We start from the raw sequence: 20,099 nt of genomic DNA, 5'->3' as shown, positions 1-20,099 counted from the left end.
AACATCACAACAGTTCTTTTGTAGCTCACTTCATATAATTTCTTTCAAATTCTAGTTTTTACTTAGTTTCAAATTATTGTTTTTAATATACATATAGACATGACATGATGTATATCTAGGTATATAGCAAAAGTTATGTACAAAGAATATTTTTCTCTTAGTAATATGTGCATATTTATGTATATTCCTACTGTTGCATGAGCTTATATATAGTACAAAACTTGACTATTTCTGTTGATCTGTAAGTCAAGAATGATCTTTCAGATAGAGTAGATTATCATCTCATCTCAGTGCTTATGATGACTTCTATGCCCTCGGGTTAATCAGGTTCACCAAGAGCAATGAAGATTCTTGTGTGTGCTGTTCTCGTGCTTGTCCTCATCAGCAATTGCACTGCAGAGATGCCCCCTATAATGGCTGCAGAAAAGAGCAGCCGTGATGAGGTCGCAGGACGAGCAAAGCCATATGCTGCAACATTCAAGAAAATCGTTAATAATAATGGACCTGGAGACCATGAGGACCGCCCTACCAAAGGGAACCCCCCTACCAAAGGGAGACCTTGAGGACCCTTAATCTACCAACTACAACTCTCCACCGCTACCATGCAAGTATTATGTACCTTTGCTATCCCCCTTATGTATGTACCAGCACCTTATTACGATATTAATATATAAAATAAATAAAAGTGGGCAAAGCTGTCCAAAGGGGTACCATAGGACCCCTTTGAGACCACTCCTAGCCTAACTTCACGCTCAGCTTCCAGAGCTCTACCAAACGCTTAAAATAGAACTAGATTCTGGCGAGGAACTGACGAAAATCACTTTCTAGTGGAGAACTGACAAAAATCACTTACTCCCCACTAGAATCATTCCTTCGGAGAATCAAGAAATGAAACTCAAGAATCAGAAATGAAAGCTCTACCAAAGTGGCCCATAATATGCAACCTCACCCCTCCTGCTTCCATGTCACACCTCGGTACTCAAAACCTCACCAAAAATATGCATTACATAGAAAAGAAAGAAATATTATCGGAAAAGACCCCAGATCCTCGCTAAAAAATTAACTGTCGAAACAAGCATACATAGCCATGAAAGAAAGAAAGAAAAACGAGCATAGATTTGAAGCATCATGAGGGCTACAAAAGAGCAACTGCACGTCGTACGGTGAACCAACAGCACTGGAGCTCTACCGACTTCATCAGAAGACCAGCACGTACCAGAGATATATTACACAGCACCGCTCTCACAGCACAATGTACATCTATTATCCACTGTATGTAATAAACTTGTACATGGCCAAAAGGATTTACAGTGCCGAAAACCTACCTCTCATCTAACTACTGAGTTCCCAAAAACACCACACCTGGTTATATACAGGCAACATAAATCCTTGATTATCTGCAAGTACCCTATTTAAACCATGTAGTAAAACCGAACTCCCAGCGTCACTTATGCCACCTGCTCGTCGTATTTGACGCCAATGCATGCATAAAAAGGGATTAGTGTGCATCTACAGCTGTACAGTTCGGTGGCTGCTGATGTTGGACACTCAGGGACGCCATCCTTGCTCGCTTCTCTGAAATCAGAAACAGGAAAGTGTTTGGTTCAGTATAAGAGTACTTCAAATTCTTTCTTTTTGCATCACGATGCAAATAATGTGCTGTCTGCTTACCTCCTGTAACGATTAGCTTCTCGACACGTGCCACAATGTGCTTCCCGTACGTGTAATTCTTCAGTTCATTCAAGTGTAGTTTGATGCTTGAGAGGATCATCTCTAGGTACTTGTCATCACACGTCTGAAGGACTCTCTGTACAACATAGTTACCAAACTGATCCTTCATCAATTCCTGCAAAACAGATGCATATAGTCATGAGTCATGAATGAAAAAATGCATCACCAATAAACTTCAAAAAAATTTAAGAGTGCCATCAAACTTGTTAAACTCCAACAAAGAGAACATGGCATGCATGTTCAAACAGATTAAAGGCCAAAGCACCATGTGCATGTACAACATGTACATACTACCTGTGCCAATTGAAATCTAACAGCTATAGTGCCCAGAATACTCCACAAGGCTCTTATGAAATTGGCAACAGATGTGAAAATAATTCTAGCTACACAAGAAAAAAAAAACAATAACCATGGTGCTACTGATGTGTGAAATGTATACCAGAATGCCATCTATTATTGTCATGAAAAATACAGCCATGACATGAATTAGGTAATATTATTATGCAGATGTAGTCTTAATGTCTTGAAACACTGTGATCAAGTAAGCATAAAAGTGGAATGGTTTGTCTATGGAATGCCAAAATGTACCAGCTTATAGCAATATAAAATAGGACAAACCTGAAATGTTTGACCAGATGAAATGATTTCCCCAATAAGGCTATCACGTTCTTCAGGAGTTCCAAAAGCCAAACATTTCTCAATGACATTAGAAGCAAACTTTTGCTTGCTCAAAATGACCACTTGCCCTGAGAGCTTTTGAATGATGGATGAACGTTCTTCTGGCTTCCCGTGTTCCGACACATGCTATAGAATGTTCGAAACAGATTTCACAAAAAAAAAACCAAGTTAGTACACCAGAGGCAAAGGCAACATAATATAACAGCACAGCAGAGAAAGTAGCTTGATTTTGCTCAAATATCATTAACATAGTTCCTGAGTTTATTAAGTGAATATTCCAATGTGCCATGGAAATCAAAAGTTAGATATTCAAATAAACACAAGAGGGAGAAATAATTCACATACTTGAACAACATAGTTCCCAAATTTATCATCCGTCAAATGGAAGGTCTGCTGCACAATTTTATTCATGATAGCACTTTGAGTCACAGGATCATGGCAATGCTCCAGAACTCTCTGTAACAATGAAATTAGTTAGTACATGGAACAAGACTCATCTTAAAAAAGGCAATGATGTGTTATGTACCTGAATGACTCTGCAGCCATATTGATGGGTACATAGAACAAGAATTTGTGAAAGTATAGGATCAATAACAAATGGAATGCGGTCTTCAGGAACACACTCAATGCATTTCTGGATCACATGGTTACCATTTTGATCACCAATACATTTCAGAACATAATTCTTGAGCTCATGAACAATGTCGATGTTTCGATCCATATCAACTACCTCCAAAACCTGTTAATATGAACAACAGAAATTATCTCATAAAGCACATGGATAGATTAAACTTCATTGGACGTGGTGCAGGAGATCAACAAAAAGAAATTAAAAAATCATAATGCATCTGGTTCTAATGCCATTGGATTTCAAAAGGATCACAACAATTTACTGTGGATAATTTGCCATAGATAGTAATAACAGGACTAAGGACATTCAAGCAAACATGGACAACCCACAAGATGACGTCCATTAAGGCCAGAGTTAATATAAATTGGGTTGGCAATGCGGCTGTAAGCAGAGATTTCCAAGAGTGAATTTAACTGTTGTTCCCACAAGCTAACGAATGAGGTTACAACGACCAAAATAATCATTTGATTGCCACATGATGACCAGGAAATCCTATAGTGAAGCCAATCCTCAAACTAAAAACCATCTAACAGTCTGCTAGACCCTTGAGTTTTCCAGTGAAAGTTCAGTAATTTAGGACATAAATCAGGTAAAGCAAACTATAATTGGGGATGAAGCTTCCATAACAATGTCACATGTGAAATGAGGAGGCTGTTTGAGACTAATTTAAAAGGCACAGAACCACCAAAGGACTTGCAACTAGGGTTATTAATTAGAATTAGAAATAAAAATAACACCACAATGAACAAAGTAACAGTGCACAACAGAGGGGCAAAGTTGAGTAGTCAGAAATCATGACATAACAGTAAAAAAACTGTTTTGTATTCCTCAACTAAATATCCAGCATGTTAAAACTAAAATAAAATACATGTCACTCCAACTCAAACCGATCATAGAAATTTGAATCTAGATATCATAAAACATATTGGCCTATAGTGGAGCCTGGAGACCAACATACTGACTTGGTGCAGGAGGAGCACTTTTTTTGAAAAAAAGTCAAACTTCATGTATTACAACAATTAGCCAAAATACAAGTGTTTTGGTGTACAAAAATTTATACAATTAGACACGAGCTTCAAATGCTTTCACACAGTACTGGTTTTGCAGGAACAAATGATATATTTTATGAGAAAACAATGGTGAAAGGTAACTTCAACGACCTGACAAAATAAAATATGCCTTGTATTCTTGAACAGAGGGAGTAAATCATTAAGGTAACTGGCAGCCTTTCTACACCAGAATAAATGCAATCATCATACTAAAATCATATTATATTATTAATGTTTTACACAAACTAATTGCAAGCCCCTGAAGAAAGCATCAATACTCGTTGGAAAGAAAAAGCAAGCAATTCCAAAATTTGCCAACTATGAAAAGTAATGTGACATCAATCTAGCCCGAAATTACTACATTAATAGGGAAAAAGAAATTTGGTATAAGTTTCTGTGGTTAAATTGCAATGTCATCAGGGACTGCCCAGCACCACCATTGTAAGCAGCATATGCCCTGCCAATAGACCCCTACCCCTTTGTATAAGCAAATCTATTTCTTATGGCTACTTTCATGCAGACTTTTCATGTGTGCTAAGTAAGCTGAAGACTAAATCCATTTATGATGAAAAACAACATTAACCAGGTTAAAGTGAACTAAGAGACGAAAATAATCATATAACATTTTTTTGGTTTTAAACAACAGAAAAAAAAAGAATTTAAATTCAGATCTTATATTTGGAAAAAAGAGACCTTGTAAACAATTGCACAGAACATTGCATAAAAGGTACAAAGTATGGACGGATCACATATTTTGTTCAAAGCTTTGATGGCATAATATATATACGCAATACTAAACATAGAACAGACCTTCTGAACTACCCTGCAACCATACATCTGGAGGCTGAGTTCCAAAATGTGACCTTTGAGTTGATCTGCCAATTGGATTAACTGACTTTCTGTAGCGAACTCGAAAAACTGAGAACACCACAATACAAGTGTCAGGATTACACAAGAAATATAAATAATCCAACTAGGATAGACAGATATACCTTCTGGATAACATAATTGCCAAAAACATCAGTTGTTAGAGCAATGGCATTGGATAATATCTCTGGAAATATTTTTTCCCGGACATCCGGTGATGCAATTTCGAGTTTTTGTTGAATAAACCGGCTTCCATATTGATCCATACTGCATTAGAACAGAAATGAATGAGATGAAATTTTCCGTTGAAGAAATAGAAATGTAGAATGAAAGAAAGAAAGAAAGACTTGCCTAACTTCCTTAACGCGGCCCACTACATCAATCAGCTCCACTGAATCAAGTCCATTTCTATCTGCATTATCCAAAGAAGGCACATCCTGGAAGTTTGCTAATGTATTGTCGTGATAGACCTGTGATCCAATATTTTTACCCATTGCCTTTCTATTGAGGGAGAAGAGCCGTGATTGCCGATCACCATGTGATACAACGTGCCTCGAGTTTGGATAAAAATGAGATACAGATCTTTGCATTCTTGAATAGGGAAAACGAGGCTCATCATGATAGATCCTACTATCATTATATGACAGATTATCCTCCTGCAGAAACTGTTGTGCAAGTAGATCATCAAGGAACGCCCTTCGACTCCTAACCAAATCAAAGTCTGTATTGCTGTTGTATCTATTGCTCATGGGGTTGATCATATTAGTCATAGCCGCATTGCGAGAAAGATTGGTTTCTCTAGGCAAGTTGCCTGATTGCATTATAGCTAGCTGTTCAGCCAAAGATAAGTGATCAACACCCTTTATGTGATGGCGACTGATCCTTGAAACATTGGAACCATCTAATGCACTAGTCTGCCTCCGTAAAATACCATCTCCATACATTGGTGGTGGATGCACATCCGACCTAGGTGCCCGAAAAACATTACCAACCAAAGGTGATCGGTTTTCATCACCAATTTTAGAGAAATCTCTTTGTCGCTTGAGTATTTCATCTAGTAGCTCTTCCCCATGGTTCCTTTGGTCCATTACTGGGCTATTAGACAGCCTCATCCCAGATAAAGCATCTGAAAGACCAGAATCAGCCATGTACGAAGCATTAAGATCCCTATTGCCATAAGCATTCATCTTTTCTATGTTTGACATGAAGCGATTCTGGATATTTCTGTGATATTCAGCATTGTCGGGATCCATGTCTGTCCAAAGTGAGCCCATGTCAAATGCAGAGTAATTTGACAACTCTGCTCGGTCCAAACTGTCGTTCATCAAGTGTACGCTGGTGCCCAAAGTAAGTTTATAGTGACCAAAGCTATCTTAACTTAGGATCTCTACCCTTAGAAATTCATGTATTTGTATGATCATTTGCTAATCTTAGCATAGCTATACAAGATAAGTCTGCTCCAGTTTAGGTATATTCTTTTATTCTTTATTCTTTCTTTTATCTTTGAGATTGGCTTGAGTGTGTGTCACACTATCCAATATTTATCCTGACTTACTCCTGTCATGAACTTTGGTCTATTATACAATTATGTTATCTTGACCATGTCCCTACTAGAGACTTTTACACCATGCCTTACTTTGGAAAAATATAAATGAACGATAACCGAATACTTTCGGGTGAAATGCTATAACGATATATCCGTGCGCTTGCGGAATATTTCTGTATGCGTTTAGAAATACCATTATAGCTTTTCTGGTGCCATTGCTAGGAAACACAAATCCTAGTGATGACGCTAAGAAATGCCTACACTTCTTCGCTACTTCATTGATGAGACTGTAACCGGGGATGGGCTTACCTTCTATTCGCCTGGAGGCTGATTGGTCTCCATGCACTGTGATGACTCCAAATGGTGACGTCATTTTCATGCACAAGTAGCTCTGCTTTATGACTATCTCGAATCTGCTTAGAATGCCCCTGCCGAATATGGCAGTGTAGGGATAATCCATGTTCACTATATCAAAGGTGATCGTCTCTGTGCGGACCCTTTCGCCCTCAGCGAATGATATTGGTATGGCTTTCTTTCCTAGTGCATCAATCTTCTTCCCAACGAACCCATACAGGGAATTGGCGGCTGGCTCAAGTGTGCGCCTATCTAGATTCATTTGCTCGAATGGCTTGATGAACAGGATATCTACGGAGCTCCCATTATCCATGAGGATGTTATGTAGTGTGAAACCGGCGACATTCATCGTAGCGATGAATGCGTCAGTATGCGGATAATCTCGCACTTGGAAGTTGTTTTCATCGAAAGTTATTGGGACCATGGACCATGCTGGTCTATTGAGAGGCAGCCTGGGCAAAACTGTGTGGACCCTTCTCTCGTATTCCCTTCTTGCCCTTTTGCTCTCGTGGTCCTGATTGGACCCGCCGATGATGACGAATATGTGACCTTGCGAAGGTAGGATGTTGTTTACGGTTTGATGCTCCTAGGCATTCTCTTGTTTTGCTTTCTGAATCTAGCTGGACTGCTGCTGCTCTTGCTGAGCCGGCGAAGATACGACGGCTGAGTGCCCTGGGTGCTGGGCGAAATGCTGATAAGCTTGGTAGGCGGGCTATTGCTAGGCGTACCGAGGCTGGAAGTATCCCTGCGAATAGCTGGGTTGCTGAAAGGCGCTGTTGTTTGACGGCATGTAAGGGTGACTGAAAACCTGATGAGGGGCGATTTTGAGGCTAGCATTGTGGAATACGTGTTTGGCTGCTTCGCTGCTTTTTGCGGCATCATCTTTCTCTTTGAGTTCTCTTGCCATTTTGTTGTACTTGCAGTCTTTCATGACATGGCTGGCATTCTTACTGCAAACGGTGCAATACGGCGGTCTCTGGCCTCTTCCTCTAGCGTCTCGATTGTCGCCGATCCACGGCCTCCGCGGCCGGGACGGTCGAAACCTCTGTGCTGCTGATTCTGCGAAGGTCCGGGAGGCAGCTGGTTTGATACGGACTGTCCTGACTCCTCATGGAGGTTGTGAGAACACCACAATACAAGTGTCAGGATTACACAAGAAATATAAATAATCCAACTAGGATAGACAGATATACCTTCTGGATAACATAATTGCCAAAAACATCAGTTGTTAGAGCAATGGCATTGGATAATATCTCTGGAAATATTTTTTCCCGGACATCCGGTGATGCAATTTCGAGTTTTTGTTGAATAAACCGGCTTCCATATTGATCCATACTGCATTAGAACAGAAATGAATGAGATGAAATTTTCCGTTGAAGAAATAGAAATGTAGAATGAAAGAAAGAAAGAAAGACTTGCCTAACTTCCTTAACGCGGCCCACTACATCAATCAGCTCCACTGAATCAAGTCCATTTCTATCTGCATTATCCAAAGAAGGCACATCCTGGAAGTTTGCTAATGTATTGTCGTGATAGACCTGTGATCCAATATTTTTACCCATTGCCTTTCTATTGAGGGAGAAGAGCCGTGATTGCCGATCACCATGTGATACAACGTGCCTCGAGTTTGGATAAAAATGAGATACAGATCTTTGCATTCTTGAATAGGGAAAACGAGGCTCATCATGATAGATCCTACTATCATTATATGACAGATTATCCTCCTGCAGAAACTGTTGTGCAAGTAGATCATCAAGGAACGCCCTTCGACTCCTAACCAAATCAAAGTCTGTATTGCTGTTGTATCTATTGCTCATGGGGTTGATCATATTAGTCATAGCCGCATTGCGAGAAAGATTGGTTTCTCTAGGCAAGTTGCCTGATTGCATTATAGCTAGCTGTTCAGCCAAAGATAAGTGATCAACACCCTTTATGTGATGGCGACTGATCCTTGAAACATTGGAACCATCTAATGCACTAGTCTGCCTCCGTAAAATACCATCTCCATACATTGGTGGTGGATGCACATCCGACCTAGGTGCCCGAAAAACATTACCAACCAAAGGTGATCGGTTTTCATCACCAATTTTAGAGAAATCTCTTTGTCGCTTGAGTATTTCATCTAGTAGCTCTTCCCCATGGTTCCTTTGGTCCATTACTGGGCTATTAGACAGCCTCATCCCAGATAAAGCATCTGAAAGACCAGAATCAGCCATGTACGAAGCATTAAGATCCCTATTGCCATAAGCATTCATCTTTTCTATGTTTGACATGAAGCGATTCTGGATATTTCTGTGATATTCAGCATTGTCGGGATCCATGTCTGTCCAAAGTGAGCCCATGTCAAATGCAGAGTAATTTGACAACTCTGCTCGGTCCAAACTGTCGTTCATCAAGTGTACGCTGGTGCCCAAAGTAAGTTTATAGTGACCAAAGCTATCTTAACTTAGGATCTCTACCCTTAGAAATTCATGTATTTGTATGATCATTTGCTAATCTTAGCATAGCTATACAAGATAAGTCTGCTCCAGTTTAGGTATATTCTTTTATTCTTTATTCTTTCTTTTATCTTTGAGATTGGCTTGAGTGTGTGTCACACTATCCAATATTTATCCTGACTTACTCCTGTCATGAACTTTGGTCTATTATACAATTATGTTATCTTGACCATGTCCCTACTAGAGACTTTTACACCATGCCTTACTTTGGAAAAATATAAATGAACGATAACCGAATACTTTCGGGTGAAATGCTATAACGATATATCCGTGCGCTTGCGGAATATTTCTGTATGCGTTTAGAAATACCATTATAGCTTTTCTGGTGCCATTGCTAGGAAACACAAATCCTAGTGATGACGCTAAGAAATGCCTACACTTCTTCGCTACTTCATTGATGAGACTGTAACCGGGGATGGGCTTACCTTCTATTCGCCTGGAGGCTGATTGGTCTCCATGCACTGTGATGACTCCAAATGGTGACGTCATTTTCATGCACAAGTAGCTCTGCTTTATGACTATCTCGAATCTGCTTAGAATGCCCCTGCCGAATATGGCAGTGTAGGGATAATCCATGTTCACTATATCAAAGGTGATCGTCTCTGTGCGGACCCTTTCGCCCTCAGCGAATGATATTGGTATGGCTTTCTTTCCTAGTGCATCAATCTTCTTCCCAACGAACCCATACAGGGAATTGGCGGCTGGCTCAAGTGTGCGCCTATCTAGATTCATTTGCTCGAATGGCTTGATGAACAGGATATCTACGGAGCTCCCATTATCCATGAGGATGTTATGTAGTGTGAAACCGGCGACATTCATCGTAGCGATGAATGCGTCAGTATGCGGATAATCTCGCACTTGGAAGTTGTTTTCATCGAAAGTTATTGGGACCATGGACCATGCTGGTCTATTGAGAGGCAGCCTGGGCAAAACTGTGTGGACCCTTCTCTCGTATTCCCTTCTTGCCCTTTTGCTCTCGTGGTCCTGATTGGACCCGCCGATGATGACGAATATGTGACCTTGCGAAGGTAGGATGTTGTTTACGGTTTGATGCTCCTAGGCATTCTCTTGTTTTGCTTTCTGAATCTAGCTGGACTGCTGCTGCTCTTGCTGAGCCGGCGAAGATACGACGGCTGAGTGCCCTGGGTGCTGGGCGAAATGCTGATAAGCTTGGTAGGCGGGCTATTGCTAGGCGTACCGAGGCTGGAAGTATCCCTGCGAATAGCTGGGTTGCTGAAAGGCGCTGTTGTTTGACGGCATGTAAGGGTGACTGAAAACCTGATGAGGGGCGATTTTGAGGCTAGCATTGTGGAATACGTGTTTGGCTGCTTCGCTGCTTTTTGCGGCATCATCTTTCTCTTTGAGTTCTCTTGCCATTTTGTTGTACTTGCAGTCTTTCATGACATGGCTGGCATTCTTACTGCAAACGGTGCAATACGGCGGTCTCTGGCCTCTTCCTCTAGCGTCTCGATTGTCGCCGATCCACGGCCTCCGCGGCCGGGACGGTCGAAACCTCTGTGCTGCTGATTCTGCGAAGGTCCGGGAGGCAGCTGGTTTGATACGGACTGTCCTGACTCCTCATGGAGGTTGTTGATTGAGCGAAAAGGCTTTACATTCCGCTATACTATTGTCGGCGTGGCCTTGGCATTTTGTTCACCTATCTTCACGAATTGCGAGTTGCTTTTTGCCTTTTCAGATCGTCATCGGATCTTGCGTACTAGCCCATTACCTCGAACAGCTCCTTCACGGTTTGAGGCTGGTTTCTAGCAAAGTGGGTGGCGCTTTGGCCTATGGCTAGACCTTTGATCGCTGCTGCTATCACTGTTGCTTCCGGGACATTTGGTACCTGTGCCTTGATCTATATGAATCTTTCTAGATATTCAGATAGGGGCTCGTCATCTCGCTAGATACAATTTAGTAGGTCTCTTGTGGTTTTCGCTCCTGGCTGATAGCTCTGGAAGGTGGAGAGTAGCTCCGCCCTGAGTTGTTGCCAAGAGTGGACTGAGAGGGGCTTTAGTGACGTGTACCAGTCATGCACGATGTCTTTGACCGCCATGATGAGTGACTTTGCCAGAGTCTGGGTGTCTCCCACAGTGGAAACCATGGCCGTTTCATAGCTGGCTAGAAATTTTCTGGGATTCGCCTTTCCATCGAAAGTAGGGATGCGAGGTTTGTAACCTGGTAGCCATGGGTACAGCTGGAGCTCCCGAGATAGGGGTGAAGTCGGGTCACAGTCTCCCGTATCTTCGTTGTGCATGGGGGCATCTGGGATAATGACATTTTCTCCATTCGGCGCAGCAGTTGCGGCGCCTACTCTGTGCAACCCCTGGATTCCCCACATCAATCTTTCTCTCTGCATTTTGGCTTGTCGGATTGCGCGCTGGGTCTGATGGGCTCTATTTCGCGCTGCCGCTTGCTGTAGCAAATGTTCTTTCTCGTGCTGTAGCCTGGCGATATCTTGTTGATACTGATCTAACTTTCTCAGATCCCTGGCTTGTTTTGTGATTTTGCCGTCTTCGTTGTCTTCATTGGCTTGGTCTTCGTCTTCCTCTTGGACATGTCCTTTTGGCGTTTCCGCCCGTCCTCCCGATGGTGCTGTTTCTACGCCTCGCGACTACGATGCGCCCGGCTCCGTGACGACCGGTTCCATTGTGGCGGCGGCGGCGGCGGCTGTTACTTCCACTGCAGCACTCACCGTGGCCCTTGTAACGCCACCGCTGCCGATCTTTGAAGCTTCAGCCTTTTCATTCGTCATCTTTGGTCCCTTCCTTCTGGCCATGATAAGCTCGAGCGATAACCACGGTGGGCGCCAATATTGTTCTAGGCCTTAGCCTTCGAACACTAGGTCATTGCGCGAGTAGATCAAGCAAACCAGACGCCAAAGCGAATACGAGGTGGTGGAAATGCGACAAATGTATTCATAGTAGAACAATCTTCTCTCCTTACAATTTCTGCCTCAGGGGCTATTTATACACACCCGTAGGTTTTTTATGGATGGAACTACCCGTCTACTTGCTACATAATCGAGGAATATTCTGGTCTGCCCGGGACTTGTTCGTCTTTTTGGAGGTATCGCCCGCCTTAGGTAGCACTGGCCCTCTAGTCCTCGCGTTGTGTCGCCCTTTTGTCGACCGAGCGGTCCCTAGTGGATCGGGGTTGTCTGCACCCTATCCGTTGGTGAGCTCTCCTCCAGGTGAACACCTGCAAGGTCAGATACACAGACAAGCGCCAAGTATTCAACCAGGCGAAATGGCCCGGACGACTACCATTCCTGCCAATTCGCTTGCACCACTTCGTCCAGGCGAAAGGAGCGGACCACGCGCTTGGACCGTCTAGACCCAAAATACGCAACCAACATCTCGCCTTGGCGAAATGACGATAGTCTCTGCTCGATTCAGTGCCGTCTTTTCACCTAGGAGAAAAGACCGCGATCCCCACGGCGTATGGGGCTAGCCTCTTTGCCTTGGTGAAAAGGCAACAGCCCTCGTGTAATCGTTAGGCCGCCTTTTCGCCTTGGCGAAATGACAGGCGACACATGAGCCACGCTTCGGGCTCCACTTTCATCTCCGCACGTTTCGAGTCATTTCGCTCTGGCGAAACGGTGGTCGCATATGGGGCAGCGATTGCACGAAGCCCGTCGAGGTGTCAAAAGGCTTGGTGCGCCACAAACAAATATAGTGTGAAAAATATATCTCATACCAAACCTAATAATAGTTATTTGATATTATAAATATTGATATTTTATTTATAATTAGTCAAACTCAACCTACTTTAACTTGCCACTGTGCTAGAATTGAATTCTTTTATGGATGCATCGAGTATTAATAACTAACTTTTTGTCTTCTTCCGGTTACATAAAAAAATTAAAAGTTTAGGAATTGTTTCTTTGTTTGTAAACTTGTTGCTAAATATGCTGGGTGTTAATCTAGTCCATACCTAATAATAAAGAGACAAAAATTTTGGCTATTTTTTTGTCCATCGTCTCCTAATTAACTTTGTGAATGTGGAAATTAAAATTGTCTATGTTCTCGTTTGTCTACAGCCCTCTTTTTTATATGACATGCATTGGTTCTAGAGGTAACCTAGATAGATAGCAATTCTAATTCTAATCCAAATAATAGATCTCTCATCATGTTTGATATGGCATATGAATAAACTGATTAATAGGTATCCTAATCCAAATAGTGTTCTTTTTTCCGTGTCCGCTTCAGTTTTCGTTTTTCCCTTAGCCACGTTTCCATCGTACTATTTTCTTTTTTCCATGTCTGGCTTCAGTTTCCGTCTATCCAGAGATCTTATCCTAACCGGCAACGGCAAGAATCAGAATCATATGTAACATTTATGGAGTTATATTATATCCTGACGCGTCAAAAAATCGAGAAAAAATTAAAACAACAAAAGTTGAATCTAATGTGTGTGTATATATACACCACTTAATACGATCGGTAACAAAGAACTCTCAAGTCGAGCCACTGCATGGTGATGATGACTAGACCTGCTAGAGCCATGACGCAGTCAATGCGGAACCACTGGCCACGGCAAGGCACCACTGCTTGATGAGCTCATCGATGCAGACATGCAGGGCGCACGCCGGCGGCGGCCGAGGCTTGGCATCGCCCATGCAACTTGCCTGGTTCTTGCGCAGAGCTCCAGCAGCCGAGCTTTCTTGCTCGCGGCTGCTGGCAAGCTCTGTCATAGCCACAGTGTTGATGCCGGGTACGTGCCAGGCTCACGATGATGGCAGGTGCGCGAGGCCTCGCCTGAGGTGAGCCACGCGATCGTGAGGAAACTGGCACAGTGGAGCTCTCTCGCTTGGAATCCGTCACTAGGTCAAATATGATTTCCAGGGGCGGCTACAGTGCATTTGTAGGGGCGGTTCGACCAGCCGCCCCTACCATACCGTCTCTACAAATCATGCATTTATAGGGGTGGTTCCCAGACCGCTCCTACAAATCGATTTGTAGAGGCGGCTATAGTATCAGCCGCCCCTACAAATCGATTTGTATGGACGGCTACAGTACCAACCGCCCTTACGGTGTATTTTTCCGCCAAAAAAATTCGAATTACCAACACGTGCTCCCCCAAATCAGATCAGAATAGACAGGGCTCATTACATTTTTAAAATACAATGACAATATACATAATGAATGACAAGCTGCACCCATTGCGTTTTAGAATAGAGAGAAGTCACTATAAGGGTTCATTAGACATTCATCTGTGAACTTCTTTTACAATTGTGTCTTCACCAACAGAAGACGTCGGAAGCAGGTGTTTGTCTTCCAAGTCATCTTCATCAAAGTTATCGTTGCTGGTGGTGTTGGAACCATCTAAATTCACAGACAGCAATATGACATGAGACTGGATAATCAGTTGGTGACAGATGAACATGATTGTTGTGTCCTATGCAAATAAATTATCTAATGTCATCACTAAGACAAGATAGTAAGTATTGCAAAGAGACAAGATAGTATTGCAGAGGGTAGTCAGCCTCACAATTAACAAAACTTTTTGGTAAACTGGGGAGGTAGAAAATCACTTGTAAGTTTTTAAATAAAGTGTTCAGTTCCTTACCTGAACTAAAACCTCTTGCTTTCCTACAGCTTTTATAAGAATAGAAAAGAGAGATAGATCAACACCACTTGGAAGTAAAGTAGCTTCAGCCAACAGTATAGCAGCTGACATACAGCCAAGGATAACAGCAAATGCTTTTTGAAGCTGCTTTCTCAGTATACAGCGCCAAATGAACTCTGGAAATGCAACAAAGTATCCTTGAGTCAGCTCCATCAAATGTTAACCACATGTAATAAATTTACCAAGAAAGTAAGAATATAACCTAACTGAGATGCTTGTTGTAAGGAATTATGAAAACCAAAAAAACTGCAGTGAAGGTAAGAAGAATACCAATAGTGTCCAAAATTGATCCAATTTTGCCCGAACGACTCTCTCTAAAACTTGATACATATTTCCTGTTAAAAAAAAGTAGATCAATACTAATATTGGTTCGTCTATCAGCGAATCCTGGATAAGCACAACTTGTTTGCAGTACATATTGCTTAGAGTTTTCCAAGCAGTTACTAAGAATAGAATTGATGTCTGTGAAGTTCTTCAGGTTGACAAGCACAAGCATCAATAGCAATTGGACAATTCGCCAATATTCAAGTATTCTTGGTTAGCAGTATTGCTTGCAGTATAAAACTTTTGTAGAATGTAGAACTGTTAAGAGTACAGGCAGCACACAATTTGCTCTCTTTTTTGTAATTTACTAATTTACACATTAAGTCTTCCCTCATGATGATCATATATCACTTGGCATAATTTATTTGACAGATGCAGCACTAAGATACAAAAGGAAAAAAACAAACTCCCAAAAGGTATCATCATGTAAATATAATCAAATGGGACAAAATAATATTCCTATAAGATTGAAATGCTACTTGCAAACAATATTTTTAAGGCAACGAGATTACACTGCAAACATAAGATCAATAAACTCACCATCGATTAGCATCACGGCGTTCATAATTTTTTATCGTGTCTTCTAGGTTGAGGGCTTCCATGACACAAGTCATATACTCACTGCACAATGACAGCACCCAAACTTAGTGGTTAAATAGGGCAGCACCAGTTACACTTTTAATGTTATTATCTGTTCTATACTCTAGTATTTACTGCTTACTAGCTTTTCACAAACCTGCATGTGTCATATTTGACAGTCCACAACCCCATATTATTACTAAATGAAATATATACAATGGCTTATTCTATAATACCTTTTGCACCTATAGTACTCCTCATGAGCCCTCCTGAGTTGCCGCCGAAGTGTGGCCATCGATTTATCATCAGTATCATAGTCCATATCATTTTCACCTAATCTACCACCAGAAGGTTTAAAGGATGGATCCTCCCGCAGCTGCGAGAGACAAAAATAATAAGATATTTTGCATATATAATAAGCAATATTTAAATTACACACTAGCAGATTGCAGTACCATTTGAGACAGCATGTTATCAATAATATCCATGTAAGGCCTCAAAATGTCACGTTTTGACATTTGATTTGATGTAGCTTGTGCAACCTGAAAATTGACCGACACTTCAGAAACATGAAGAAACTGCATGTTACGTATTGCTTAAAAATTTATGAAATATACATACAACAATTGCATTTGAATATTCTTGATGGGCATTATCAAGCTTTACAGCCATCTTGGCAACTCTATGAGAAAGTACTTTTTGGCGGTGAGACCAGTCTGCGTTTTTCCAAATGTTTCTTGGAATTTCGCTTAACCCAAACCCAAGAAAAGCACCAGTCACCAATCCAAAGGTATTTGAGCATGCCATTGCAAATCCCACAATACCACCATCCCTGTCAAGAAAAGTTATTTTAGGTCAAACGCCCTACTAGATACATGTATAAAGGACAGCTAGTTTCAGAAGAAATATACTCATTGGGGATGAAAGCAAAGCATCATTCTTTGGGAATGAAAGCTGTACTTTGGTAGTACCACTGATTATTGGAGTGTTCGGCTGAACTGGATTATTTACTGTTCATGCTGGAAAATATTGTTCAGTCTGAAATGTTGTGAGAGAAAAACACTGCTCCGGCTGAAAAAAAAACAGAACAAGCCGGCTGACCAGCCAGCCGAACAGCCTCAATCTCAAGAACCAAAAGTGACTGTGCAACACTAATCTAGGCACTAAACAATTTTTTTCTGGAACACGCAAGAGATTGTGCATCATTTCATTAAGAGAGAAAAGAGGAACTGTACAAAGGAGGGAGAAGAACCCTGCCCGGACCAGAGCAACTAGCCTTCCACAGCTAACATGACCCGTGACTATGAGAATGAGACACAACACAAGGCCAAAGAAACTAGTCGAGTAGGCTAGGAGACAAAAAGCACTCAACAGAAAACTTAGTGAAAATTAACCCACAACATCTAGGCACTAAACATAATGTTTTGAACTGCTTTTTTATCAAAACTTATATAGATGTTTCAGTAAAACAGTTCACCATTAGCTTGGCACTATCAATACCATGAAAATGACAAAAGCATAATGGTGAACAATATTAAAGTGACACTACAAGGTTATGTTCAGATATCAGATTGTAGTGTGAAATGTTGCTCAAGTAAAGATTGAACATACCAAGCTCTATGCATGATTAAGAGTAGTATGAGACCTATAAGGCCAATGGCTCCCACAATTGAATAAAAAAGCAGGTTCATATGAATGCTAGTTTTCAGCCTTTCTTTAACAGTGAAGTCTCCTGCGTCTGCGTCTTCATAGCCCTGGATAGTAGGAACTACAGTCCTGTTTGAAGAATAAAAACAAGCCTTGTTTAGAAATATCAACACCAACGCAAATGTTCAGACTTCAGAAGAAACACTAGTGCATCCAGCCATTCAATAAAATTTGCGACTGAAGATCCAAGCAAACCATAACTATGATTGTACAAGAGAACTAAGTTCACACTGAGTTGCTGTGGGGGTACGACCCCGGATACCCACGGCAGGTCACATGGGCTATGCCTCCAGGGGTGGCCCAGCCCGCAAGAAGGAGCCTTGCGGGGCACGATTCTGCTCGGCGACCCCCGCAAGGCACGGAGAGGATATCCTGAAGATGTTACGAGATCTGATAGGATACGTACGATCCCATGTTTCTTGTAATCTGTTATTACTTTCCGGTTATCTCTCAGATCTAACCGACTTGTAACCTTGCCCCCCAGACTATATAAGGCGGGCAGGGACCCCCTACAAATTGACGGCAAATCATACAATAGCTAATACAAACCAACAGACCATAGGAGTAAGATATTACGTCATACTGACGGCCTGAACCTGTATAACTCGTGTGTCTCTGTTGCCTTCTTGTTCTTGATTACACGCTCCTCTGCCGATCAATCTACCATCGCGGGATACCCCTCGGTGGACTGCCGACAATATTTTGTCGACAGTTGGCGCGCCAGGTAGGGGTGTGCGTGCTGTTTCCTTGTCGAACAAGATGGTTTTTTCCGCAGGCTCTTCGTCCCTCCCGCAGCCCAGCCAGATCTTCACGGTCGGATCCATCACGTGGGTCATCAACGCCGACGGAGTTGGAGAGCTTCTCGAGCCGGTGCAGATCTGTTCTGCACCGACCACCCTCGCACCTACAACCGCAGATCCAATCTCGGAACCACTTCCAGGGTCGACTCCATCAGCCACCCGCCGCTCGCTTCCTTGCTACCAGAGGAGGCATGTCAACAATGACAATCTGATCGAATCTATCGATCGGGTCGGCCTGAAACTCGCCGATTGCCTCTCCATTGTTGAGTCGGCTCTGGACACCCTTGTTCAGCACCGAGCACCCTCCGATCTCGATCTGTCGATGTTCAATGCTCGGCAAACTCCAGGGCTCGCCGCCCTGCCCTCCGGGCTCGCCAACACCACAGCTACATATCAGGATGCCCTGAGGGGCAAATTCGTCGACCAGCTCGCCGACCAGCTTCCACCAACCGTCAACATGCTGCACGCCGGCCGGGGTCTCGGAGCATCTCTCCAAACTATCCTTGAGGAAAATCCGGACTCCGAATCTCAAGGATCCACCGAGCCCCTCGCCGAGACCTTCACCAAGCAACCTCCTCTCCTGCCTTTCCGGGGTGGCGCAATCTTCAACGTCAGTATCGACAGCCCCCCTCAGAACGGCGAAACAGATGAGGAACGCGCCGCCCGTGAAAATAGGAACGCCAACCGCGCGCAACGGCTGATGGATAAGTCTCATGTGTGGCTGGTCTTGGTGGGGCTGTGATGCTCACATGGTCATGGTGCTTGTGGCTATTTTTCTGTTTTTAGGACAGCATCTTAGACTAGAGGACAACATCTTAGAGGACAGCATCTTAGACTAGAGGACAGCATCTTAGCTAGGACAGCATATTAGCATCTTAGACTAGCATCTTAGACTAGCATCTTGGCATATGCTTGGCTGGCTAGCAGTCTATAAATATGTAACCCCAACCCCTCAGGTTGGTATGGCATTTGTGTGAGCTTGTGTGAGAAATAGACAAGAAAATTGCCCCAACTCCTAGTGTCATCCTATCTCGATGAGAGTAAGAATTCTCCTACTACCAAGAGTGAGAATTCAGCGACTAACAACTGGTATCAGAGCCGTATTATCCTGTAGCCTGAGCATCTCTTGCTCATCTTCTCTCCCAGCCCCACAACAGCCCCAGTTGTTGGCAGTAGCAGCTCCTCCGGCCGCTCCTGTTCACTCCTCTCCCAGCTCGTTTGAAGCAGCCCTCTCCCCATGCAGCAGCCCCCCGGTAGCGCATCATGTCCACAGGGTAGTCTCAGCGCTCGGTCGCCTCAAGCACGCGGCGTCGGCAGGAGGCCAAACTTGCCGCGGCAGAGGAACGTGAGCGAGCGGCGACAGAGACCACTGCGGCGGCGGCAAGGGCGTCGAGGCTAGCAGCGGCGGAGCTAGCAGCAGCCAGAGCGGAGACGGAAGTAGCGGCGGCGGCGAATGTAGCGTGTGCGGCGGCGGTGGAGGTCGAGGCTCTACACAGCAGCATTGGCAGCTCCATTTCCGCTGATGACACCGCCGACGCAGACCTCGAGCTGCTAGAGAGGGAGGCAGCGCAAGCGCGGGCGGCGCAGTGGGCAGCCGCGCACGTCCACGAGCATGTCGGCAGCCCAGACAGGCGCGGACGCGCTGGCGGCGCTCCTGGAGGAGGCGCGCATGGCGGTGGCGCTCCTAGGGCAGCCGCGCACGCC

General features: G+C 43.3%; 2 protein-coding genes across 2 annotated transcripts; both read right to left on the bottom strand.

The window, feature by feature from the left end:
• Window positions 1-1,498: 1,498 nt before the first annotated feature.
• Window positions 1,499-10,173, bottom strand: LOC136495561 (pumilio homolog 3-like). Its single transcript, XM_066491459.1, has 11 exons — window positions 9,664-10,173; window positions 9,221-9,259; window positions 7,949-7,963; window positions 5,308-6,254; window positions 5,082-5,223; window positions 4,900-5,007; window positions 2,936-3,148; window positions 2,755-2,865; window positions 2,350-2,535; window positions 1,672-1,846; window positions 1,499-1,575 (listed from the first exon to the last, which is right to left on the bottom strand). The coding sequence occupies exons 1-11, from the start codon at window positions 10,171-10,173 to the stop codon at window positions 1,499-1,501; spliced, it is 2,523 nt and encodes an 840-aa protein (XP_066347556.1).
• A 4,346-nt stretch (window positions 10,174-14,519) lies between these two features.
• LOC136495560 (uncharacterized) lies at window positions 14,520-18,176 on the bottom strand. Its single transcript, XM_066491458.1, has 9 exons — window positions 18,172-18,176; window positions 17,500-17,664; window positions 16,510-16,720; window positions 16,344-16,430; window positions 16,125-16,264; window positions 15,850-15,930; window positions 15,256-15,320; window positions 14,926-15,101; window positions 14,520-14,681 (listed from the first exon to the last, which is right to left on the bottom strand). The coding sequence occupies exons 1-9, from the start codon at window positions 18,174-18,176 to the stop codon at window positions 14,583-14,585; spliced, it is 1,029 nt and encodes a 342-aa protein (XP_066347555.1). The 3' UTR covers window positions 14,520-14,582.
• Between the last annotated feature and the right edge of the window lie 1,923 nt (window positions 18,177-20,099).

This window comes from Miscanthus floridulus, chromosome 12 (genome assembly GCF_019320115.1).
Source record: "Miscanthus floridulus cultivar M001 chromosome 12, ASM1932011v1, whole genome shotgun sequence".
Classification (NCBI taxonomy): Eukaryota; Viridiplantae; Streptophyta; class Magnoliopsida; order Poales; family Poaceae; genus Miscanthus; species Miscanthus floridulus.
Note: the sequence above shows the minus strand (reverse complement) of the source record. Positions and strands in the feature narration are given on the sequence as shown.